Here is a 27,794-nt window from a genome sequence, read left to right as displayed (position 1 = left end):
CCCTCACATATCATGGCGATAAGTCCTTGACGTTCCAAGTCAGAAGAGAACATTGAGTTTCTCCCTCCAAACTGTTTACTCTGATTAAATCATTTGCAGATGATCTAAATATGAGAGGCTTTTGGTTTACCCTTGTAAATATGGGTGTTACTTTGGAGTTGTCCTCCGAACAAATCTTTGTAAACACATTTAGGAGAATTAAAGAGAGAGAAAATGTGGCAAGACGTCTGAATGGAATGGGTTTCATACCACATAAACAAAGGAAAACAGGGTAGAGAAATAGACAGATGGAGGTCAAGTGAGTTCAATGTGTCTCTGTCTGACATATGCTGGAATACATGCACACAAGCAAAGAAAATAAGCTTGCGGATAGAAAATTTCAGAAGTCCACATGTCCAAGTGAGGCCCTCCAATGAAGCAGCAACTGCAACAGAGATGCAGAAGGCGTTTGTGGTTGAAGTCACAGCTGTGTGAAAATATTTCGAAGGTGGTTTAAAGGTGATCAAACACTTGACCGGCGGGCATGTAAGGCAACAGGTGAGGTTGCTGCAGGGTGTCAAGATTGAGATAGAGAGGGCTGGGAGGCTATTTATAGAGTGACAGACAGGAGCGGAGGGGGAGAGAGGAGAGCTTACAAAACAGTAAAAAAAGACCATAGACGAAAGTGTTACACATTGAAAGAAAACAACAAGAACTGTATCTGGGATATTATAACGCTTCCAGTTAATCACATTTATTCCAGCGGATGACACAGTGGTGTGTGTGTGGTGGTATTCATCATTTTGTTACTGTGCAGCCTCTTTAGCACATGAATCATTGAATGTTCAAAAGGGCCCGATCATCAATCACTCTCAGAGGCTCGGTCTGGTGCAATTAAGGTGGATTAGTGTTGAAGTTCATAATGCAAATGGAAACACTATGACGGGTGCAGCAGATTCCAGAGCAAACGAGAGAAGACTAACAGTGTCATTTCTTTTTCTTGTCATCTCTCTCGTCCATCATTTTCAATTCTGGCTGAAACAGTTCAGCTGAGGAGCAGACGTCAGGGTCGGAATGAATGTGCTGCACCACCACAATATTTAGTCTCCATGCTATGAACATTTCATCAACTCATAATCAGCTACATATCTGAGAAATGACATGATTTCTGAAATTATATGATTCCATAAATCCAAGTCATGGGTCATATAAAAGAATAATACACTGTGGACGACTGCTCTATGTTCGGACTTAAAGTAAATGACACAGCAATCAATCACCACGGCCGCTATTATTGCTCACAGTTACCACAGCATTAATATTCAAAGGAGCAAAACTGGGGGATTTCTGCGGCGTGGTCATCGGCATATTCAAACGAGGCAAGCACCAAGAGAGATAGAGAGGGAAGAGAAAAGTAGAGTAGAGGAAAAGATGTGTGAATTTTGCTGAGGAAAGGAGAGGCTGCACCCACCATCATTAGCTAATGGACTGCTGAGCCAGCCAGCTCAAGGATTAGACCAAGTGCCAAGGGCACACAACAGCAAAATGGGGTAACCATATAGACTGGCCATGAGCTGCAATGCTGTTACCAGAAACATCACTTACACAAACCATATACTGCAGATGAAACTCTGACCATTATGGCTAATCTTCTCGAAAATGGTGTCCAGTGGTCTCCTTTTAGATAACGCCAGATTGAAAAACCCAGCATCACCTCCCCTCCTTTATTCTACTTCCACTTTTTGTTATTATTCTGGCTATTATAAGTTGTGCATTTGATTTTATATATCTTATATGGCCCCTGGTGGTATGGCAGAGAACTCTCCACTGGTTTGCCACGAATCACAGCCGCATGTGAAATCATCGAAACTATCAAAACACTTCCATGAGCTCAAACCCCAGCAGATCTGAGCGACGTCAGAGAGGTGACAAGAACCAGATGGTCACTAACAGAACTCCACAGGTCTTCTGTATTGACGGGAGAACCTGCCAGATGCATCATCCCACCAAATGTGCATTTTTGTCACTAAAAGATTCTTGAGCCATAGCACAAACAGGATCCTGATTCTGATTGAGCTTTAGAGTTGTCAGCATCTGCATTACAACACATCAAATATTTTTACAAATAACTTCAATTGCTGACCAAGATATAAAATGTCTTCTTGTGTTGAGGACATGGGAATACGAGACGGCAGAGAATGGGACAAAGAGTTTTGTGTCAAAGATGTGATAAGAACAAAGTTTGTTTTCACACCACTGAGGTTCTTTCATTTGATTGTGGGCTGGAGAAAGAGAAACAGTGCTCGCAATGTAAGCCGCGGCAGCCTACTGAGGTGCCGCCATGGTGAATGGAACCCTTCCAGTCATCCCACTGGCCCTTGTTTCCATTATCTAAAGGCCCAGGCTGCTATTAGCATTCCTCCATAAGACTGTAATGAGAAGCTGGGGTAAAACCAACAAGCGGATAAGGTAGACCTGCGTATAAACGGCCCTAATCTGGACCGCCGTTGCTGTTTTCTTATAGGCTGGAATACGGAGCAATCTGAGCTTCCCGCAGTGACTGAGTGAGTGTGTGAGTGTGTGACTGAGTGAGTGAGCGCGTGCCCCTCTGTGTCCTGAAACCTCCTAATTCTCTGCAGCAGAAGTTGTTAGGTCCCCCTCTAGGTCATATGAGCCGTATCATTATTACAACCATGTCAATAAACAGCAGACCCTAGGCCCTGGAGCACAGCTGATTCTAGAGGGAGGAACGCTGCGATAAATTCAACAGAGCGGCATTGAGAGAAGGGGGAAAACCTCCACCAAGCACTGGAGCCACCTTTTACACGGGGGCCTAGTAAGAGCAGCTACTTTTTTTTCTGGATATTTTCCAATTTTCTCCTAATTGTGGCTACTCGACATAATCCAGCCGCCTAGCCACCTCCAATATCCATAACCATAACCACTTCCCTTTGACCCGTGTTCATGCTCCGTCCCAGTAAGAGCAGGAATGTGTTAAACCAGAATCTATCCCGCCGCTGCCCCACATTACCGTCAATAGTCGCCTTTCAGTCTCGGGCGTCCGCTCGAGCTCCCCCCACCGCTAGTATCATCAAAGTAAGGTGGGGCCACGCGTGTGGACTTCTAAAACCTGATACCTGTACACGTGTGTAATCATACGTGTGTGTACCTGTTGTGGTTCGAGGCTCTACCCTGTGATGTGCTCAAACCTATAGGAGAGACTTTGTGTAGTCTGCAGCGTACAGCGAGAGAGAGAGAGAGAGAGAGAGAGAGAGAGAGAGAGAGAGAGAGAGACCACAGCATGGTTTTGGGGGTAACATCCCAGTCCAAAACCACACAGTCACAATAATTCCTTTAATAACAACTCCATATAATACTCTGACTCGACAAAAAAAACACAGCGCCGTGGTGCTCTGCGCTTCACTTCTGACACTGAGCGTAAGAGAGAGAAAAAAAAGCAGCTAAAGTCAAGTATTAGCACGTGTCTAAGTATGGAAAATATAGGAAAATAAGAGCATGAAGGACAGTTGGAGAGTTGGAGAGTTAGTGAGTCGTGCTGGTGCAGAGACGGTAGTCGTGCGTTGGAGACTTAACAGCTTTCCTTGATGGGCCACTGAGGCGTCATAAAAACTTACCTGTGATTAAAAAGGCCATAGGTTCTAGTTACCCATGACACAACGGCTCCTGACTGTACTGATATATATTTCCTGTGTGCGTGTGTGTGAGCAAGCACTGTATGAGAGTCACCACTGTGTGTGTGTGTGTGTGTGTGTGTGTGTGTGTGTGTGTGTGTGTGTGTGTGTGTGTGTGTGTGTGTGTGTGTGTGTGTTTGTTTAGGCCACAATTCTCCTGGCCTGTTTCTCTTTTTTTTCCCCTTCCAGCCGGCTGGGTCTGGTTTGTATGGCCTAGCAGGAACCCTCTCTGGTCCGGCCCACTTGTCGCTGTGCCGGGCTCCCCGCTCGGTCCTGCACCCCCGTGAATACCAAACAGGCATACAAACTTATAGTATACACATACACACACACACACACACAGAAAATACAAACTCGGCTCGCTCTCTGCATAGTTGTAATCCGTCAGTGTTCAAGCCTGGCAACCGACCCTTTTCATGTCTGAGTGTGTGCGTGTCTGTTGATGTCTATGCTTCGACGCCTGTGTGTGTGTGTGTGTGTGTGTGTGTGTGTGTGTGTGTGTGTGTGTGTGTGTGTGTGCGTGTGTGCTTGCTGTGGGGCCAAATATGTCAGAATCAGTCTATGATGTGTTTTCCCCAAAATTTCAGAACTGATTAGAATGATTTTTTAAACTTACGGTCATTAGCAGTGAAGTACTTATATTTTACATAATGGCCAACCAATATCCATCCATCTGTTTCAGCTGATATGCACGGCTCTCTCTTACTTTGCCTATGCTGCTGTTTCACTGCTGAGTATGCGATCGCCTCCGCTGCATTTCATACACACTCACCACCGCCCCAGAAAACACCTACAGACAATTCACCCCAATTTCATTTATATATTGCGTTGTCAGACTACAGACTACAAACTGCAGCAAAAGCACGCGATGTAGAAGGATGAACTACCAGTTTCCTCCAACAACCCAACAAGTCACAGATGATACTATCACACCACTGCAGGCTCTGGTTGGACGTTCACTTACACTGTAGTCACATCTTAAATCTGTGAATTGGCAGACTGAGCTTCGTATTCAGTCATCCATGGGCATTTCCAAAATTCAATCCACAGACACTTTGCATATTGTGGCCTCTCCAGTTCTGTCTTTACAGTCCAAGCCCAGTTCTGGGAACGGTTCCAGTCTACATTGCAGTTGTCCGCCACTGGTACCATTACAGATTATTTGGAAACAGCCTTCCCTCCCCCACCCACAGAGGCCTATCAGCATTTTAGGGATTCTTTTTTTTTGCCATTCTGTGGTCTGATTTCAAGGTAGTTTGGATAATCACAGAGGGTTTCTGTTCAGCTGAGCACCTCAAGTAGACACAGACACAGAGAAGGAGAGATCGGGATTACTGACAGAGAGAAAGAAGGAGAAACTCTCACAGGATACAGGGAAGCCATAACCAGCCACCCACTTAGCAAAGGGAATAACTAAATGTGGTGGAGTCGTGATGTACAAACCTCTCCAGTTCTTTTCCGAGGGGAGATATTTAAAAAGCGCTCATCTAGGCTCCTTCGACAAGAAATGAGCACGTGTGCACTGGACAGAGCAGAGCGTGAGTGGCTCCTTCCCCTTCGAAGAGGAGAAGGAAACGCACGCAGGTTTGTTAAATCTCCAATAATGATCTTCTGCTCCTCTGTGCCATGACTCAGTCTGGCTCACACCTACTGAGACGCCGCTCTTTAGTTTGAAAGTCAAAAAATCAGCATCTTGGTGGAGCACAATTACACACAATTCCCTTAACCATAACACTTGTTGGGTAAATAAAGGGTATACATTGAAAATAAATTGTTTAAACAAAAGCAGAATTTTTTCTCTTTAGTCCTGTACAGTATACACAGCTTTAAGGTCCTGGCAGTCATTCATGAAACTGTCTTCATGTGGTGAATATCCAGCTTATAACCATACATAACGTGAGGCATATGGTAGTACTCATAGCATGCAAGTACACCCAATCCCCATTTTATCCGCTACTCTTCTCATTTTCATTGTAGTCAATAAGGAATTGATAATATTCCCCCACAGTCCAGAAGTTAAACAACATTGGTGATTTTCAGTTTCCTTGCCATTTTGGATAATGACCGTACTTTCGTAGCCTCGGCCTGCACTTCTCTGGAGAATGTTGGACTTGTTTTATGAATACAAACATCATTTTTCTCTGAATAATTTCTACAGTCTGCAATACAGTAATGCAGCGTGCCGAGTACCTTGTGTTGCGTTGGTGGAAAAAATAACGGAAAAGCCACAAGAAGCCAGCAAAAACACATCAAATCACTATATTACAGTTGTCAAAATGTTTGCATGAAAGAATGCTTTTAAATCACTGCTGCTGGTCTGTGTCTGTCTGTGTGTGTGTGTGTGTGTGTGTGTGTGTGTGTGTGTGTGTGTGTGTGTGTGTGTGTGTGTGTGCGTGCTTGTGCTTACTGTAGCTGTGATGAGGGGCCCGTGGAGCTGTGCGTAGAGCAGGGCCTCATTGACGTGACCCCTGACCCCCAGCAGGGCCAGCTCCAGGCTGTGGTGGCCGGCCATGGCGTGGGTCAACTGCTCCAACAGGCCGGTGTACCTCCTCCATGGCTGATCTAGCTCGGCCACGCTGGCCAAGCAGCCTCGCATCACATTGAGACAGTAGCCCACGCAAGGCTTGATCAGCGTCAAGCCCCTGCAGTGGGAGCAGAACACCATCTTCACCAGGCTCTTCATGCACTCTCTGCTCAGGCTCACGTGTTCGGTGGCATTCATTACCTCCAGACCTTTGTCCAGGGCCAGGCTAAGTTGCCTACCGGCGTCAAGTGACCCGGCCAGCTCCTGAGCCATGGCGGCGGTATGGGGCCCGAAGGGGTTGACGTCCTGCCGAATCATGCGGATGCAGTCGGCCATTTCGCTGCCCTCCATCATGCTTCCTTCGATACCCGGATTGATGAGCCGCGTGTAGACGAGCGGGAAGAGCTTGTTGAAAAAGCGGTTGACTGCCACCTCCACGGAGACGTTGGCTCCCCGGAGGTAAAGGGAGAGGGAGGAGAAGAGTTCATTGACGTGGGGTAGTGCATTGTGGGACAAGGAAGAGTAAGTTCCCTCCAACAGAGAACTCAGGTGGCCTTGTGAGAAGGTTATTAGGTTCTGGAACGTGTCTGTTAAGAGAGCAAAACAGAGAAACCGGTGTCATATTTCCCTCTAATATCATTGAATATCATTGGGAAGTCATAAACCTAGCAAGTATAGTTTATGTTGAGGAGATTTCCACACAGCAAAGAGAAACAGGCTCTGGAATTCAAAAGTATAGTTTAGCCATGTCTGATAAACCATCCTTTGATACACACACAGATGAGAGGACGAGGAAGAATGCAAGAGCTGAAAAAGATTCATTTCCTCTCCTTTCTTGCCATTAGTATCAGTCCAATATCACATCAAAACTTATATTGTTTGAATGTAACCTTTTATTGCTACAAAAGTCGGAGAACATTAGGTCAAATATATAGAAAGACTCAAACTTTCCACTCTTGCTGAGGGACAATGAAGCCAACTCATCTGTTGATTCCTCCCTCTCCATTGCCCATCACCATCTTTCTGCCTCTCTCTCCCTCTCCCTCTCCTTCTCCCTCTCTCTCTCTCTCTCTCTCTCCCTCTGTGTGTGTGTGTGTGTGTGTGTGTCCTGGACATGGCACTCTCCTGTGGCCTGTGATGTCAGCCCAAAAGCATGCCAGGACATAGAGGAACAGTGGCAACTGTACAGAAATCGAGAAAGGAGAGGAGTGTGCCAAACCAACGGCACACACGCCCACGCTCGCTCATATGCACACACACACACACACACACACACACACACACACATAAACTGAAAACACATTACTACATACGGTAACGAATTGATTGATTGTTTTTTTTTCTTTTATTCTTGGCAAACACTGACGGATCTATCAATCCCAATTATTTCCCACTGTTTGTAGAGTGATCATATGGAATTTAAGTGCATTTGTGTGTGTGTGTGTGTGGGTGTGTGTGTGTGTGTGTGTGCGCGTGTGTGTGTGTGTGTGTGCGTGTGTGTGTGTGTGTGTGTGTGTGTGTGTGTGTGTGTGTGTCTGGCCCCTCCCAGTACACAGACAGAAGGATAACAACAGCCATGTCTTCCCAACAGCTGCACTAATATGACCGCTGTCTGTGACACACGGGGACTCCCCACTGGCCAGTGAAAGGCACGACTCATTTACGCTGCACCAGGACACACCAGCTCTCTCACACACACACACACACACATACTCACAGAAAACACACCAATACCAGAATTAACGGTACTGGAAGGTATTATTAAAGCAAAGGGCGACACTGGGAGAAAAACAAGAATGAGCAAAAATAGCATCAGACTGGCATGAAGAATTTTGTTAAGCTACAGTTTCACTTTCTCTGCACTGTCTCCTGAACCCGCCGTGTCTCTGCCCGCATGCCTTCCAGCCAGGCCTCAAGGCTCAGTATCCACAGGACGTTCACACCACACAACGTACCCATAGGCTTGGGTTACGCAGCAACACATATTGTTATTATAAAATTATCATGCTCAGAAACAGCACAGTTTATAGTCTGTCTGGTTCTCTGCTGAAGCCCTGGCTCGGCTGTTCGTAGAGTTAAGTGTACATTACAGGTCTGTGCTAAATAAGAAAAATCTAATAAATGTCAGAGCAGTGGTTTTCAAACTTTCTGTGCTGTATAGAAAAGTTCTTTCTCAATAAAAAATGAAATAATTTGCACCCAAAAACAGACTTTCCATATATGTTTTATTTATGAGATTATTATTATAAATGAGCTTGGCGTCCACCAGGGTGCGCTTCAAGTACCGCTGTTAGCACTCGAACCACAGTTTGAAACACCAGAAAATCTAAGTTTTCTTAAGGCAAGACGTAAATGTTCTTGTATTCAACAGATAATCAACAGTGGCAGACATCTAGCGCTTGTCAGACGATCGTTTCAACCCATGAAGTAACGTTTTGGTGAAATAGTTTTTTATTAGGGCAGACGAGCGTCACGGTGACAGATGGAGATCAAGGGGGAGAAACGGAGGGATAGGAAAGTGGAGCGAGGCCAGAAAAAAATGCAATAAAAAGAAGCAACTGAACTTCTGAACAAGCTAGAGCAACTACTGTACAAGCAGACTCCACCTAGTGAACATGCACGCACATCTGGATCCAGTTGGCCCCTTGGCCCCAGAACGCTTCCCTGTCTCTCCATGGCTATTAGTGCAAACACGTATCTCCCTGAATATACAGAACCTGGAGAACCGGGGCCACCTTTCTACCTCTGAATCCTCCTTATGACAAACCACAAACTGGATCTGTCGTTTGCTCTCTTTCACACATCTGTTTCTCACTGTTTTGCATCAACTCGTCTTGTTCCTCCTCCGCTCTGGATCCGGTTTCTAACCCTGTGATGAATTAAAGGCATTGGTCGTGGGTTTTTTCTCTGCACTTTCCAGCACTGGAAAACAGGGTGAGAACAAAAAACAAGAAACCAACAACGATTTTGCTTTTTATGTCTTAACTACCGTTGCATGACAGTCGATTGGCTTTGATTATCCTGTCTGACCACCGACTCTGAATCTGGATCTTGACCACACTCTCAACAGCATTCACACACTCACACACACACAGTTGTGGGTGGCTCTCATTACCATGTCATTGTCTCCCACCAGTGAGCCTCTTGAGAAATGAAGTCTGGGTGGACAGAGGCTTTTTTGCATGGAGCCATTATCTTTAATTTGCAAGGAAGTCCTTACTGAACACACTGAAATTCAAAACACATAATTGCCAAGCTTGCTGTAGCGACCCAAATGAACAGGCCTGCTTTGTCTGTGGTCCTGAGAGGCTAAATCTGCCATGCTTTCTGCATGGAGTAAACAAGGTATTCAAGGGATAAAACACCACTGAGCAGCGGCGGCAGAGGAGGCCTTTGTCTCACAGCGGCCGAGGCTCGTTTGAATTTGTATTTATGACTCTGTGATGGGATATTATACAGCCTCTTTCCAAGCCTGCTGAGCCAAGTTCTCCCTCTCTGAGATCACAGGGTTTTAATCATAAGGAGCTATTTCCACTTAACATTCTGCATGGCAACCCAGTGTTTTACTGGCACCATTATAGCCCAAGTGTCACCGTGGTGATGCTGCCACAATAGCGAGACAAATATGAAGAGGGGCTTTATGATTTCAGCCACAACTGTAAAGCACTTTTCCTCCCACTTCCACATTAAGAGCAAGGTGTGTTTTTGTTCGTTCTGTGTGTGTGTATGTGTGTGTGTGTGTGTGTGTGTGTGTGTGTGAGCCTGAGCTGTACTGTCACAGAGCCAGAACAGACATGTGACACCTGCCAGACTGGCACAGGCTGACTTGGTATGTCCACAAACTTACTAAGTCATCATTTATACTTAACAGCGATAATACTCAGCACAATGAGGAATATCTGCAGTTAGTTTTAGTAAAAGTGTGTTTGTTTCTATCTTTATTCCAGATTCAGAATCAGTTGATGACATAAATGTAATATTATTCAAGTGATCTTGAACTTTTCCTTTCAGTTCCATCCTGACTGATAGGATTTAGTATCATCAGGTTGCCAGGAAGCTTTCAATGACAGCAAAGCGACTGAATCTATTGCTGAGGTTTTGCCACTTAAACTGACATTGAGCCAGCAGACTTGTGCCTTAAAAAGCTGCAGTGTGTCTTAGTAAAGCTCTGCAGCTGTCAGGGTCAGAAAAGTATCGGATCAATCAAATCACCATAGAGACAAATTGTCTCATCTTACACATGGGACTTATTCTCACACATGAATGCGTTTAAATCTAATAGCTCTCATCTCTACCACACCACTGACAAATACAAGCTCACATTTACCAGCGGATTCAAGATGTATTCCATATATTTTAGAAGTGGTGCGCTGTGATTTCAATTTAAGACACTTTATTGATCCCTGCGGCAGATTAAAACGGGAATAACCTTTCAATAATTGAAAATGTGTGACCGCTAAACTTTTATATTTCTAAGTCTAGAGTTTTCTGTCTGTGTCATAAGTGAGACTGCATCTTTAAATGTGTGCAAGCTTGAGAGCGAGCCAGCACGCTTGTCTTTTTAAGTATCTGAACACGTGTGTGCATGTGTATGTGTGTGTGTGTGTGTGTGTGTGTGTGTGTGTGTGTGTGTGCGTGCATGCTTGGAGATGCGGTAATATTGTGATAATGAGGTAGGAGACACTGTTCTCATACCATGGAGCTGTGGGCCATTCCTATCTTGGCGATCAGTCCCGACCAACCATCTTCTCAGGCAAAACATTTTAATCCCGTCACAGGCTTGGGTTTCAGAAGGGTCACCGCACAGATATGCGACATAGTGACATGTGTGTAGATTACACATCCTTGTTTTAATTAGTAGAAATACTGTACATACGGCCGTCACCCACCCAGCGCCGGCAGTCTTAGGTTACAGGAGAGAGGTGCAATGTCATACAATCTCCAAGCCTCTAACCTTTCAGCAAACAGTTTAATGGTAATACGCTATTAATAAACCAATGAGTCAGGTTGATGATTCATCATACTTATATGGGAAAACATACATATCTGAAGTCTAAAGTGGGAGCATGACTCTGATTTGTCTGACAGGCACAGACAGGCCATTTACTCAAACCTGACCTGCTGCAAATGTGGAAACACACTCTTCCTCCTTCTCCTCCTCCCCCTCCATCTACCCCCTGCCCTAAATCCCGATTTGTGCCCTATCAGGGGGCCAACAGGTGGGATAATGAGCTTGAGAAAGAGGATGGGAGGAGGCTGAGAATGAGAAGGAGGGGGGGGAGAACAAGCCCCCTCATCTCTCCATCAGCATTCCAGGAGTTAAGATGGCAGCCCAGCTATATCAAACCTCTCAAACATAAACAATTCCACAGATACCACGGGGCATTCGGGGTGCGCGGGGCGGTAGCTGCGGTGGTGGAGAGGAGGAGGAGGAGGAGGGGAAGGGTAGAGTAAGGGACTTGGAGAGGGGTTGGTGGGGGTGCTCGGGCCAAATGGGAAACATGATCGAAGGCAGGGGAATGAGTGGAGCAGAGAGAGAGAGAGAGAGAGAGGGAGGACGGGGACAGAGGAGACAAGAGCGCAGGGGCGGAGGGTGAGGGGGCCGGTAGAGGAGCAGGGCTGTTCAAATGGCTCATACCATAAAGGGGAGATGTGGAGGGCCGGCAGAGGGGGGGGGTTGCAGACCGCTGACAGACTGATGGACAGCACCTCTGGCCCCGGGCATCAAAGAGGCCACGAGACTACTGTGACCCCATCAGTCTGCTGTTTACTGACGTATAAATCACAACATCTCTCCTGATACAGTGGCACTTACTGTACTTGGTAGCATTTATACACAGTATATGACTTAAATCTGTGTTTTCGAGAGAGATGCTTCTGAGAGGCCAGTGGTGCTGCTTTAATCGCTCTGGTTTTCCTCAGACTTGAGCGGATCGGAGCATTAAAAAGCAAATCTGACAGACGTGAGGCTTTGGCCGGCCACGCTGACGGCAGCTCGCGGTTTGTGATAAACAGAAAAAGCCTTGTAATGGTGATACTCCATACAGTATAAGTGGAAACTGATGAAGCCTTGAGAGAGACCGGACTCCAGATTCCAGATTTCAGAGAAGGCAGAGAGGAAACATTTAGGGCGAGTGTAAGATTAACATGAAACAGAGCCCGCAGTGGACTCTGAAGTGTGAAGGAATCTGAGATGAAAGGCAGTTTAATGTCGGATTTTCCACATTTCTCAACAGGTGTTTTCATTTTTCAGCTTCATTATGAAAAAAAGCAAAGGTCTGTTTCAATTACAGGCCAACAATAATTATTATTCTGGGCCTAATCCTTATAAATGTGTCATTAAAATTGACACATAAAAAATAAACAAAACACTAATTACACATCAAGAAGGTTGAAAGCTTGCGTGAATTAAAAATTCCCGTCATTATCATTGGAACCAAACACAGTATCCAGAGTTTGCCAGGCTGTGTTGTGGTTGATTTAAGAGAAAAACCATGATCCGCTGTTCATTCTGGCAGAGAGCATTTATCACAATCCATATTGGATTAAGCTCAAATCCACAAAATGGAAGAGAGCAACAAAAAGAAAATTGCTCTTATTATTTCGTCTGTCCATTTCTCTCATCCTCCTCCCCCTCCCCTGTCCCCCTCCTCCACCTCCTCCTCCGTCTCCGTCTCCCTCTCTGTCTCCGTCTCCTTTCACACGACAGATGAATGACCAAAGGAGCTTTGCAGATACATGAAGCCACCCATCGGGACTCTTTAATGGCGTGTTAGGAGCCGTGGAGACAAGGAGGAGGAGGAGGAGGAGGAAGGAGAGGCAGCAGAGGGGAGCGGTGTCCAACACAGGGCGTCAAAAGGGAGAGGACCTTATGGGAAAAGATGGGAGGAAGAGGGCCAAAACTCCAGCCTACTTTGGGCTAACGCAGCGGTGTGAGTCACTCCACACAGACAAGTACATCAAGCTGCATATGTATTAAATCATTAAGGGAGTGAAAGTGACGACGGTGACCCTCTGGAGGCTGAGACGCACCCACTCACCTTCCTCCCCCTCCTCACCTCCCTTACCTTCCTCTGGCTCTTGCAGGAGAAGGAGCTCTCTTAAATGTCGCATGTCTGGCCAGTCTGCCTTGTCGCCCCCCCTTTTTTCCCTCGCCAGTATTCCTTCATTTCCTGCTGCATGACATTATTTTGGTCCAACTCCACCACCCTTTCCCTTAAGGATCGCATTTTGTTCCTGTCATTAGACTGAGGCAAAGTATGTGTGTGAAAATTACACAAAAGGGGGAATTATTACACAGCCTCTCCGCTCCTTTCATTTATCAGACATTTCCCAATGAGGATTTTCGACTGCCGGCTGCTACACAGGCATATCCATATCCCCCCACACACACACACACACGCACGCACACACACACACACACACACTTGCACCTTCACATTTATTAGCTCGTATAATCAGTTGGGGAATAACGGGTGCAGCAGAGTCAGACTGGACACACAAAGGGAGCACAGGCCGGACCAATCAGCAGCTTTACAAATCCCATCAGTCAGCCAGACAGAATGTGCTCCAGAAAAGCCAAATTCTCTTGGACGGAGAACAGGCCTCAGGAGACATGGCTTTGTCTGATTACGGAGAAAATTCCTGTTACATCAAGCTTATTGTGCTCATGCTGCAGAAGTGAGACTGATTGAGCTTAGTCTACAACAATGAGTGTTTGTTGAGGCTAGGGCTATAAGGCCGGTGTCAAAAAAATAGCATTTGTAAGATAAAACAGTACGTGTGAGAGGAGTTGCTGTTGGCGCACAATGAAGAGACATTTCTTTCTTTTCCTCTCCATTCCATCTCATTCTTTGTAATGTCAAATTATGGCTGTGGACACTGGCCACACGCTAATCCACACAGAACTCGTGTTTGTTCGGGCCCTGAATACAACGTCGGGGAGCGTGCATGGTTGGTGAGGGGAGACGGAGGGCGTTTGGCGGAGAGCGGAGTAACGATGGGAAACGGCGAGAGGAGACGCTGGAATAGTGACGGAGGAGACGGGGGGAGAACTTTGTTTTATGGTTTTGTTTATTGGGGAGAGGGGCTATCTGTCAGGCGGAAGGGTTCCCTGCGGCGATGCGTTGCCAGTAAGCAAGCTGTTGGCACGGCGCCCACCTTGCCCATGTTCTTGTTAAGCCTCTAATGCTGACGAAAGTAGGGCCGCAGAGCGCGCACACACACACACACACACACAGAGAGGGAGAGAGAGAAGGACGCAGTAGCAGTAGGACAAGAACCTGTTGAATGGATATTTAAATATACACACACAGACCTGCACCCTTTGACTCAAAGTTCTCCTTCACCATCAGTCCTCCCTCCATCTTATCTTTTCTAGGCTAACTCCCCCCTCCCCCCCCCCCCCCCTCCCCCTCCCCTCTGTTGGGTTCTCACACGTGCATGCAGAGGTGAGCCATGCAGATGAAAAGCAGAGGTAATTAGCAAGGGTTTGAACGTGACTTTATGACTGGGAGAGGCGTTGAGCTCTCCCCCTCTCTCCTCCTTTGTTCTTTCCCTCCGTTCTCCAGAGAGCCTTGAGCGTCCCACAAGCTCAGAGGGGAACGCGTCCTGCCCTTGTGTGTGTGTGTCATGTCTGCTCAGAAGATGAGATAGTTGAAACACAAACATGCATACGCCACACACACACACACACACAGTGCTTGCTCCAATGCAACACGCACAAACACATTTCCAACTCCACCCTAGATGATTGAATGAGACATGTAAGGATGAATTCCGGATATCGTCCCTAATTTGAGCATGAGCTCATGGCTAGAGCGCAATTTCATCATGAGTCCAAGCGTCAGCCTCTAGAGCAATAACCCAGTCTGTCAAAACATCTGCAGAGGAAAATAAGTGGCGACGAGGCGTGTGAAAAAAAGGAGTGATGTGAAAAAGGACAGACAATGTGAGAGACGGAGACAACATCCAGACAAATGCATAAATTGCGATGAAGATAGGAAGACCCGTGTCTGAGGTGAGGAGGAGGACAGAGCACAGTGGCTCCAGTGATTCATCATCCCTCTCACATGCACGCGCAAATGTTGTGCACCCAAACACGTATAAATCACCCGCATTTAATGAGACACTTGTCTTTAAATAGGACGGTTGAGCGAAACCACCCAGGATGAACCTGACAGCCACAGAGGGGGAAGCAGTGAGGTCTCACTCCTGGAATTCCAAGGAAGGTTTCATCTGGTGGGGGACGGCTTATAAACAATAACGCATTAGGCCAGACATCTTTGTCTGTGCGTCTCTGTACCTAGACGGGAAAGGGGAGAGAGTCACATGAGGGAGGGGCGGGGGGTGGAAAGAGCAACAGACATGGATCAGACAGATCTATGTCCCCAAACGGGCAATCAGAGAGGCCAGAAATTCTCAAGGGGGCAGGCAGGGAGACAATTACGGCGGGTTATACCCAGCGGTCTGTGAAAGCCCGAGGAGGACGAACGCTCCCGGGGGGACGACGCACCGACCGACCAGACAACCGAGGCTTTTCAAATGCCACACTCCCCTCCGCGGCCAATTCTTCACCGTGCCATTAACAAGTGAGGCCCCCCTTGTATCCCCTCGTCTTAGGCTGTACTTTCTATCACTTTGTCTCCCTTTCATACTCTCGTGCACAAATGTGTCTCTCCCAGGACACGGGAGAGGGGGGGGGGCCTGGAGAGTTCTTGGTCGATGAGACAAGGATCAGCTAATTATGTCGCCTCAATGAGAAAAGCTGCTGTCCTTGCCAAGGCCTCTCTCTGTTTCCTTCCGCTGCCCTGTCTAAGTGTTCCTCTAGCGTCTTTGATGAAAGGACAGCTAGAGTTTTCACTGCAATGTCCTTTAATTGGCGACAGAGTGCGGCAGCATCTCGTCGAGGAGTAACGTGTCTCCTGGACGCATTTGTCATCTCTTGTGAGGACAGCTTGAGCCCTGAAGTGGTCATAGAGACAAGCAAGAGTTGTAAACACTTCATGCTCCCATGCCTGTATACACACATACACACACACACGCACAATGACAACATGCACATGTACCAACCACCCACATTACACTCACTCTCACACACACACATTGATGTCATGCCCTTTAGCTGTGGGCCAAGTCTACCTCATATCGGTGACACTGCGGATCAAAAGTGTCAGCATTTTCATGACATCTGCTGCCTAGCAGTGTGAACGATGGTTACACTCTTGCTGATCATTCCCACCTGTCTTTTCAGTCACACACACACCCTAATTGCGCTGCCTGAACAAAATGAATGATGGAAATCATTATAATTATGAGGACACACACACACAGAAACAAACATATTCTGTCGGCTCATCCATCTGTTAAACTTTACGTCAAAGTGCAAACAGAGGAGCATCCAGGATGATTCTCTACAGATCAGACGGGCTAAAGCAGGCTAACTGGCAAAGCCCTTGATGGCAGCTCTAAGCTGTGGGTGACACCTCCCCACCATCAGGCCCCAACACTCATTACCCATCAACTATTGCATGGAACAGAAGACAAGAGGACGGAGACAGAGACAGGGACGTGGCTGGCTGGATCGGGTGTATGATTCACTGCGGCTGGAAGGAAGAAAGGAAGAACAACACGGACACTGCCAGAGAAGAAGAGATACTAAGGAGGTTGTTACATAAGAGGTTACAACCTGTCTGCGGGACGTAAGGCGCGGCAGCCACAGGCAAGAACAGAGAGACGGAACTATCTTCAGGCAAAAGATATCCAATCTTGAAAATGTTAATCCTATGACAGTATCAAACATCAAGAGGCCCCTTATGAGTGATAAATGTGCTCTGTGTTTACGGGGTCAGGCGGTGACATGACGACTCCCACACATGACAAAGCACAGTAGGGACTTCTGGGCTGTCAAAACAAAGGCAGGCCAACACAAACACACACAGGCACACACACACATACACATGTCCTTTTGATTAAACCTCGCCAATCAGCGGGAGCGATTCCCGGGTCGAAACAAAGGAAGCTACAGACTAACGGAAAAAAACAGTGCAGCGGATTCCAGCAAAGCACATATAAGGGGGGGAGATAAGGTTTGGGCTATCGTTATTTGGGAGGATTTACAGTGTAGGGATGGGGGATGGGCAGGTAGAGAGCTGTTTGGGAGATTGTGGAAAGAATGGAGACGGCATAAGAAGGCCAGAGCTGATAGCCTGCATTCAGTTAGAGGCTCTGTGAGGGACAACAGAAGGTTAAATATGCACCATGTTCCACTATCGCAAACACACTAAGTCAAAATCTCATTACTGCACGCCATATATGAGACACTTTGCTATGTCACATTCCACTCCAGGAGTCTCAGACAGACAAAGCTTGTCCATAGAAGGCTGTGCAAACCTGAGGGCCGTTGACATCATCATTTTCGGCAGCATCACACTTCGGTTTTCTCATGTTATGACATTGTTTTCTTTCCATCTTGGCCTTTTCTGGATATCTGGAACATCTGATCTTCATTCTCTAGACGCGCACAGACATGAGGTAATGACGAAAAGATCTTAATGATGATTAGAATTACCAATAACAGGGAGACGACGGGAATGATTTGACTTTTATTTCTGTGACATGCCAGCAACGGAAGCCATAACAGTGATATAAGATGGAAAATACTGCAAAAATGAGAATGTAAGAGGGGTTTACTGCCAGTAGCAAATATGGTTAATCTAGGGAGAGTAACACTGTTTGACAATGAGATATTTTTCACATGTTCCATTCCAAGCTGACGTTTAAAAGCTAAACACGACTGTAATATTTTCCATCACATTTATGCCTGAAAACGATCTCCATTACTCCCCAACAAACTTCATTTTCTACATCAGCATTCGCTTACGAGTAACACATGACGCTTTCACATGACCGCATCAGCATCTTCCTTACATCCATCCATAAAACTAAACTTAGCCAACGTGAAGTCTAGGGAGTGTTTTGCCTTATAAAACTACAGTAATTGCATAGTGCGCAAATTCCTGCAACACCCGAAAAACACTGGAAGCATCTCTCCAACAATGTGGGGGGAAATAAATTGTCTGTTTCCAAATGTTGAAACTCGCATGACATCACAACGGCGAGTGGAACAGGCGGGATAAACTTGGGGGTGAAACACTGCTTTGCTTGATTCGGCTGGGCGTAGTACAAAGCTCCCTGGCAGCCAGTCAGACATATAAACTGACCCCAGCTAGCAAACGTACATCACAATCAATAAAATATGGCGGCGGCCTGGATTATTTCACTCTCCAAAAAGCTGCCTTGAAGGGTTCAGGTAACACAGTGTTGTTGTCCAAACTGCGGGTCAGGAGAAGAGCGCAGCACGCCTCTGTACCTCCCCTTTTCCCCGTCCACACTCAGTGATCCCCTCGCTACGGCTCCGTTACTGCCAAACCCGCAGAAGAAGAAGGGGGGGGGTCGGGGGGGAGTGGAGCCATGCCCACTTTCTGAGTTACGCTCCCAGCCTGCACGCCAGCTACCGTGACCCCGGAGAATTGAGAAATAACCTTTTTTTTCTTCGAATACTAGACAAATAAACACCCTAGCCAGGCAAGAAATACAACGTTATGTAGCTTTTCAACAGTGAATGAGTGAATTTGGACTGGAAAAAGCCTGCGAGTTCGGTTACAGGTCAGCTTTTTATTTCAAATTAAATATTTGCAGTAACTATGGCTGAGGTCGGCGCAGTTAAACGGCCCCATGCAGCGATCGCCGTTTAATGCAGTCGACATCTCTCCAAGCACTTTCTCTCCTCATCCATCATCACCAATGACCCAGTCCTGTTTGCCACAAAGCTGTCCCCCGGTCTGTCCCCATGTTGTCCCCTGTGTCTTACCCTGGAAGGCATCGGCATGGCCAGAGATGAGGTACTCCAACTCGAAACTGTAGGAGCGAATGTTCTGAAGGGTTTCTCGTTTAACGGCCAACTGGTAGCTCTCCTCCATCTTCCGCGTGCAGCAGGATGGACCTTGGTGCTTGCAAACCAACAGGTCCACATCTGAGAGAGAAAGAGGGACACACACACACACACGGACACAGTTTATTCAAAGCATTGTTTTTTCAGTGTATTACAGGAAATGTAATTATTATATGTGAATATTATACTACAAAGAAATAGTAAAGCAAAAGCAGATCTGTGCTATGCTGTGCGGTGCTATGTGCCTTGAGTATGCACACACAGAGACCGCTCATAAATCCATAGGGAGACAGTAAGAGGCACCGTGGGTGGGTGAGAAAGTAGACCAACAAGAATCCATCCACATTTCCTGCTATAAATACTGTCTGCACTAAAAGTTTGAATATCTTTGGCACATACAATTAAAAGCATGTCAACAATATGTCATTGAGATATAGTGTATGTTTTGCCATAAAGACACACGCTCACACACTCCAGTTACCAATGTGCAGTGAAGACATACAAATACTGTCACTTGCACTTAACGAAAACACACACACAGGCATTGACACACACACAGCTGCCCGTATGAAGTCAGCCCAAGAAGTGGGCAGTAATAATACTCCAGTTCATAACAACCACATAAAGGCAATGACCTAAGTCCAACTAATATGATCCAAAGTAAAGCTCAATCAGGCACTATTACATCAGCAAGATTCCCGAACAGGGTCCACCCTGTCCCGCGTCTCTGTCACACACATTTGCTTTCATGCATCGGGGCATTTTTATGTTCCAGAAGTCTGATATGATAACTCATTTTACTGGGGTTGGAGTGGCTGGGTGGAGGCAGGTGGTGTAACCGGAGTCTAAAGCATGGCCTTAGGATAGACCGCAAGACCAGTGCCTCACTGTCCAAATCCCTCCATGAAACACAATAGGGTTGCATTCTCAATCCCTCTTTCCCTTTCTGCCCCCTCTCTCCCATTTGCCTGGCATATCCTAGCGAGGCCTCGGTGTCTCTTAATTACCCAGCGAGGCTCCATGTGTTCCCATCGCTGAGCCAGACCAGTGAGGTCATAAACTGGCCGCCCTGCCCCCTACCAGCTCATTATCTCCATCTCTGTTGTATGTTCACTTTTTTTTTAATTTGTTGACACCGTTTCTGCGAGACGGTGAGAAAGTAACTTCACAAAGCACTTTCAGCAACAACACAACAGGTGAGAGAATTGACAGGTTGACCTTAATACTTTTGGATATTAGTGTCATGATTGATGAGCCTTGATACAGGTCCAGTACGTGTCTCGAAATGAATCATAAAATACAACTATGCTGTAGGAGGAAAACTGAGCTTGTGAATGATCAGCTGCTGTTCAGCACTTGGATGACACCAAGAGTCGTCCTGTCGGGACACGATGTCTCAGCCACCGGAGGATCAGGGAGTCATGAGTTCAGTCTGGACCCTTGACAACGATGTTAAGTATATACCTGCTTTCACCATCTGATTATGTGTTGATGGAAGATGATATTTATGTCGGTTGATAAACACATTTTGATCCTTTGAGAGTGCAGTTAATGTCGCATTTATGACCGCAGTGACGCCAGGAAGTCCAGCAACATCAACATCCTATATACCATCTGTATACTCTTACTGTAATCAAAACCTTAAAAATGTATCGTATTGTTATTACAAGATGTAAACTCACAAAATTTTATTTAGGTTTTTGAGGATTTATTGTTTTTTTGGCTCCACAAACAACAGTGACAGTGGAATGTCTTATCACACGCTCACACAAACCGATCGGTCTCCAATAAACCAATCACAGCAGTTGTTGTTGGTGCGCTCATTCTTCAGACATCATGTCATCCATAACAATGACATCAGCCCTGCACTTTCCCGTTTCGATGAAAAATACACCCTTCCGTTCCCGTTCTCGGCAGAATAGTGACTATGTCCCTTTGTACTTCCCCTGGAGAACATGTTCTGCTCATCAAATACGCCTTACTTTTAATTGAATCCATTTTTCAAGGGTTGTCATTTTACCACATTTGGTAGCCGTCCCCCCCCTACGCCTTCTGTCGCTGACCCCGGCCCCTATTGGTTGGCTCTTCTTCTCCTTTGTGTTTGTGTGTTATCTATGATATGAAACTAATATCCAGGGGACTCACAGTGGAATCCAGCTTGGCCTCTCCGTCCCTTGCGAGTAGATGCATGGAGTAAGTGATACTCCGAAAGACTTTGGCTGCTAAAGCCACCACAGCAGTCAGGACAGATCGTCTGTGTCACGAATATTCCAGAGCACCGCATGGAATTATTAGAACTCGTCTGTGCAACAGCAAACAAATTGTTGAGTCTGTTTTTTATTGCTGAAAATATTTAACATTATATACAACATACAATCTAAATTTAGATTAGATTGAAATTGAAGTGGTTATTTTCAACTTTATATATATAAATATATCTTTATATATATATATTAGAGGATGTGTTTCTTTTTGTATTTAAGAGAAACTCTCACCTATTAATACCTGACACGTTAGTCCATGGGTTAAAGCATATTCTATATATACAGTTAATACAGACTCTGCCTCATTTACACCTTGTATTAAATGCAGTCTGCAGCCAGATATGTTACACTGACAAGCAAAAACATGTTAATGTAACACAGAAGAGAGATTAGACCTCATTCACGTGGCATCCAGGTGTAAACACACTCCATGCAGCTGGGACATGTTTACTTTGAATCAGGGGGTTGCATATGGCGGCACATCCATGCACACAGATGTTAAGACTTTAAGAATCTAAAGAATAAAGTAACATTTTAAATGCAAGTCTCAACATCAGATGTCATCATGCAGAAGGTAACCAGATACAGATTGTGTTCTTAAGCGGGGCGTTAATGAGGCCCAAGGGTGCTTCCTAATGACCAATGTGTGTGTTATCCATTCTGGATGAGTAAACATTCTCCAGACTGGATGTCAATTCTAGATCCTAATTCCTTTAATCAGCCTCAGGTGGTAAATGCCTCTTGGGTAATTTGCTGTGTTGAAGCTGCGACTCGGGGTCTCGCCTTGTTAGTCACAATAAACCCAACGCCTCACTTCACTTCATTGTGCGAGTTCAAATACAGAAACTATACCAGGATTTGATTGGCTGGCTACTTCTTCTTCTGCGTTTTCTCTACAGCAGTACAGTGATGGAGCTGAGAGGTAAATTCACCACCTTATTCAAACATTCACACATAAACTATGCCACTTATTTCCCGATTAATATGCAGCTCACGTCTCTTCAATATGGAATGTAAATGGTGTTTTCATTTCGAAAGTGTTGATGACTGGGAGGTTTGCGGTTTCGTGATGCCGCTGTTTTGATATTTTTCGAGAACAAGAATAACTTTGTTGAAAAAGAAGCCAATTAATGCCATTGCCCTTCTCCCTGCCTCAGGAAGCCGGGCCGCTTTGAAGCGGTCTGATCCGCTGAACCTACAGGATATTTACTCTATACCGACTTGCTGTGCTTGGGATGGACCGTGTTGAATGAAAACACGTCTCAAAGGTGCTTTCCCACATACCTGCATTTTTGGACAACTTTGAATCACAACTGGAATGTTTTGCTTTCCCAGACCCCACGCTGGAAGTTGCCTCGAGTGATTGGCACGGAGGCCGAAACCACACCAGAGGGCGATGGTGGGGCTTAGATGATGGTGGGGGGAGGGGAGGGAGGGAGGGTGGCAGCCAGATGAGACGAGGACGCGATGGTGACTAAGCGTTTGTTTGTAGCGCGAGCATCATTTTCATCACTGGGGCGGCAGTGGCTCAGTCCATAGGGGATTCAGCTTGGGAACCGGAGGGTCGCCGGTTCGAGTCCCGTATGGAACAAGAAAGTGGACTGACAGCTGGGGAGTTGCCAGTTTGCCTCCAGGGCACTGCCGAGGTGCCCTTGAGCAAGGCACCGAACCCCTAACACTGCTCCATGGGCGCTGTATGATGGCTGCCCTGCACCCCCTCTGTGATGCGTGTGTGTGTGATATGAGGGGGTGCAAGATAAATTTCAATTGCATGCGATTTGCTGTGAATTGCATGCAAAATGACTATTAATAAAGTATCTTAAATCTTAAATCTTAAAAAATCTTTGTCGAGAGCTGGATTGTATGCTGGGCAGTCTGCTGGCTGTGGTAGAAACAGGCGCGTCTGTGTGTTTAGAAGAGCACGTTAACACACATTTAACCAAACCACAATACGCACATCCCAAAAAAGAGCTTATATAGAGGCAGACTCATAAAGTAAGTAGAGGGCACTCAGGATGTGCTCTGCATAACTCAAACCAACACTCCTCCAACATTCTGTCTTTCTTCTTTATTGCTGCTAATATGATGCCAGACTTCTGCTATAATTACCCTGCAGATTTATCATGCAAATGTGCTGTGTGGTGATACTGATCTAATACTAATGGTAAAAATACACCAAAAGCAATTTATCCTGTTGAATGAGTATTGTGACATACATACATACATACGTACATGTGGTGATGATATCTGTATACATCAACAAATTCAATATCTGGCTCAAAATTGTCAAAAAGCTCCAAAACATTCCTGTAAACAGCCGATTACTCTCTGCCAAGGACAGGTAAGGTGCTTGTCAATGACTGATCTGCATTGTGTTTTGTTACCCAGTGAAGATATTGTGGCGTTGAGAGCTTTAAACTCAGTAAAGATGTGCCGATGTAAACTTTACAACACCGGTCTGAATGAAGTGCTTGTGAGATGGCCTATAAAGAGAACACGAACGCTCTACGAAATGAGGACGGAGCAGGAGCTGTGTGTGTGTGTGTGTGTGTGTGTGTGTGTGTGTGTGTGTGTGTGTGTGTGTGTGTGTGTGTGTGTGTGTGTGTGTGTGTGTGTGTGTGTGTGCGTGCGCGTGTGTGCTGCTCTCGGTGAGAAAGGCCGAGTTAAAAAGAGATTCAAAATAACTCCAGCCAATCAAAGAGTGTGCTGAGCTTTGAGAGTTTGCCAAGGCGTTTGATGCTGTAACTGGTTAAGGATGTGATGACGTGTGATAACACACCGTGTTCCCATTCCCTCGCTATTAACACATGAGCCTGCTCGCTTTGTATTAAAGGTATAAAACAAGTTCTCTCTCACGTGAAAGGAGCTGTTAATGACCCAGTAAATAAGAGTGGTTAGTGAAGGTCTGGTTTGTAACTGAATGAGGCACGTCGGAATACTGTAACTAATAAAATGTACTGTATTATAAGTCATAAAGTAGCAAACAAGAAAAGCTGAAGAACAATTTAAAACATAAGTTGCAAAAGAGAGCATAAAGTGATAAGCCCTCCTCAAACTCATTGAGCTGAGCTGTAAAAAAGGAGGATTATATGTCAGGATCTTATCCAACAAACAAAACGAACCGCCAGTGTGTTTATGCACTGCACTTGCCGTCTCCTCTCTAAGTGATGGATCTCTAAAGGGCCATTTCAGCACCCGGCGGCAATCTCAGTATGGAGCATTTGGCTGTGTACCACACAGGCAGAGTGGCCATAACTTTCACAAAATAATACGGGGATAAGCAACTTCATGTCACTGATGCTGAATTTGGCAGTGAGATACGGTAACTCAATGACTGAGACCCGGGGAGTCTGGCATCAAGAGTCTGGGAAGCAAATACGGCATTTTGGTATGGAACAATTTAATTCAGACCCATATTGATTAAATACTGCATGGTGATTTCAGAGCAGCTCATTGATTCCACTGTGATGTAAACAATGTCATCCCTGCTGATTTCTCACTACAAACAGTTGAATTGTTAAAAAAGGCAAAAGCAAATCAATATCTAAGAAAACGTACATATGGTAGAAGTGTCATTGATGTTATGTAGGATCCCACTTGGCCGGCTTTTAAGATCCCTACTGGCACACTCTTGGCGCTTAGTGAGCAAATCAGCTCACCACACATGAATGAAACGCAGCACTGTATCCTAAAACAAACACCGGACTGTGAAAAGAGCTGAAGTTTTGCCACTTCAAATTTCAAGAGTTGCTTTCCTTGGCATTTGATCTGAAAAGCCAAGCGGAGTAATATAATTGTGTACACACACACACGTATACGCCAAATCTCCCGCTCTGACACCACCCACCCTGTCATCCACCGGCTGGGGGCTTTGAAGAAAAGATCTCAAAACAACTTCTCGTGGATAACTATAAAAAAAAGTCAAATCATATGTATATTAATCCAGAATCACTTTGACCTTTTTCATCAATTTCAGTACATTTCATTAGCCGATAATACAGAGGCTTCTGTAAAGATATGTGGTTCTCTTCACATTCTATTGTATAAGCAATGTGTCCTTCACTCTACAATATGATTACTGAGGGAAGAAAGTTTGCATCAGAATGAAGTGACAGCAAAGTTGTCGTTTCCACCCTTTCTGTATGTTACAGTGTGTGTCTCTGTGTGTCAGACTGACATTTGTGATATAGAGTTTGTGCCGATGTGTTGCTGACTTTACAACCCAGTCATGCAGCTTCCATTCAGGCTGCTGACATCCTCGCAACAGACCGAGGACCTTTGGCTGTCTCGCAGAGCTTACCCTCAAATACTGCTTGCCATGAAACTCACATTCTCTGTTGCTAGTGGTGACACCCTGCTAAACAAACATATCAAGTGGTTTGGATGCACCTCGAGGTATGTTTCCCACTCAGCTATCTATTGCTCTTTTCCCCCTGGAAGGCACGCAGGCGCGGACGGCGTGACACTCAAAGTTGCGACCGACTGGTGTCCATGTTAAACTATGCGAGGACGCTGATGTCCGCACAAGACAGGAAATCGGAGTCTTTTCAGAAAGTGGTTCACTTCTCATCACCGCTCCAGTCAGAAGACATAACTGTAACTAGCATAGTTGTTCTGAGGCCTAACCGACTCAAAAATGTGTTTTGCCTCCAGAAACCGATTTGGAACCAATGTTTATGCCAGCAAAATAACTTTCCCTCAGTGTACGGAGGAGGAGGGGGGGTCGCATTCCACAAAACCTTCAACGCAATTTGAAGCTGTTTTCAAACCTCACAAACAAAAATCTGACATAAATTGGGAAATCAAAGTGGGAGAAGTTGCCCTCTGAACAATCTTCTCTTTTAGGTGCTCATGTTCTGTCTTTAAAGCTTGGCGAGCAGCATTTGACTGTGCTGGTAGAGTTTGACCTGTTCAGATCGATCTACAGACTGACTCTCTATCCACAGAGATGAAAACATACAAAATGCCCCACTTGTTAAAGCTCATAAACACCATGTCAGCACTGGCTCGTGTGGCTTTTCTGACCAATTAAAATCAGCAAAATAATTACTTCATCTCTTCAAACAGCTCGCTTGTACGGCAACCAGCTGGTTGGCACCTGAAACAGCCAATCTGGGAGAGATTCAAGAACTGGAAACCTCGAGATTTAATGATAGATGTTTTTCAAAACAAAACCGTCCGAGTCTGCTGAATGTAAAATAGCACACAGATAAGTTGATATGGTGTCAAGAATGAACTGCAAGTTCAGAGAAATGGTGTAAATTGAAGGCATACTTCATGACAGATCATTTCAGACTTGGCAGTGCCTTGAATAATTTATGAGAAAGTAAGCTTGGGATAAAACACAACATAACCAATACATTGCATCATACTTATACCACACACTCAGACACATTCAAAAAAATGTTTATCTCCTCTAAGTCGTATTCTGACTAATAACAGCAGAAACATGACACCACTGAGGACACAAATCAATATCTGCTATCTCTCTCTCTCTCTCTCTCTCTCTCTCTCTCTCTCTCTCTCTCTCTGTCGCACCCATTACAAATTATTGCTGTCATTTGATTGTGTTATTGCTTTTCTGAGGCTTGCAGGAGTCTTAACATCGCCTGTGTGCGTGCGTGCCCGCGTGCGTGCGTGTGTGTGCTGAACCACGTGTGATTTTGACAGGAGTACACACTCAACTGGAAACACGAACAGTCATTAAAGTAGCACTTTTCAGTCTCAGGCAGAAATCTACAACAGCTAAAAGTTGAAAGGAATGTTCTGTTCTATGTGTTCTGGATCTATATACGCTGTGTGCCCGAGGTGCTGTGCGTGCGCGCCCGGCAAGAGACTCACCTGTGCCCGGCGTCTCCGGGACGCGGTGCAGCGGTCCGACCTGCCGCAGCTGGAACGCGGTCCTCACCTCATGACAGCTGTACGCGGCCACTCTGGTCACACTGAGCGCGAACACAAGCGCGGACAAAATCCACAAGGATCCGCAGAAGTTCACGCGTGGGCATATTCCTCGGGACATTGCCGCATCTCACACCGAGCGCCCTTGTGGATGTATAGCCCGACTGTAACACCGGCTGGAAGCTGTGTGAGTAGGGGTGCTGTGTGTGACGACACCGGAGAAGTGCGATGGAAGCGACGAGGAGTTCAAACATCTGACAAAAACGTTTCCGTCTTGATTTTCACATTATTGTTTGGGGATGAGTGTGAGCGCCTCGCAGCAGAAGTGTGTTCCTCTGTGGAGAGAGAGAGGGAGAGAGAGAGTGCCGTCTGCCCCACACTTAACACTTCGCGCTGCGTGCCTCTGCGCTCTCCCCCTCCCTCCCTGTTTACCTCAGCCGAGTCACCCCCCCCCCCCCCCCCCCCCCCCCCCCTCCCCTCCCCGA

General features: G+C 45.9%; 1 protein-coding gene across 1 annotated transcript in view; it reads right to left on the bottom strand.

The window, feature by feature from the left end:
* gpc5c (glypican 5c) overlaps nt 1-27,430 on the bottom strand; it is an 81,313-nt gene extending 53,883 nt beyond the window's left edge. Inside the window, exons 1-3 of the mRNA XM_076144933.1 lie at nt 27,253-27,430; nt 19,067-19,228; nt 6,079-6,782 (exon numbers count right to left, since the gene is read on the bottom strand). Of these exons, the coding sequence (XP_076001048.1) occupies nt 6,079-6,782; nt 19,067-19,228; nt 27,253-27,430 (1,044 nt within the window). The remainder of the gene's footprint in view (nt 1-6,078; nt 6,783-19,066; nt 19,229-27,252) is intronic.
* Between the last annotated feature and the right edge of the window lie 364 nt (nt 27,431-27,794).

The sequence above is a fragment of the Genypterus blacodes genome, unplaced genomic scaffold (genome assembly GCF_046128005.1).
Source record: "Genypterus blacodes isolate CSIRO-AG114 ecotype Tasmania unplaced genomic scaffold, CSIRO-AGI_Gbla_v1 ptg000029l_1, whole genome shotgun sequence".
NCBI classification, from domain to species: domain Eukaryota; kingdom Metazoa; phylum Chordata; class Actinopteri; order Ophidiiformes; family Ophidiidae; genus Genypterus; species Genypterus blacodes.
This window is presented reverse-complemented; position numbering and strand designations above follow the sequence as displayed.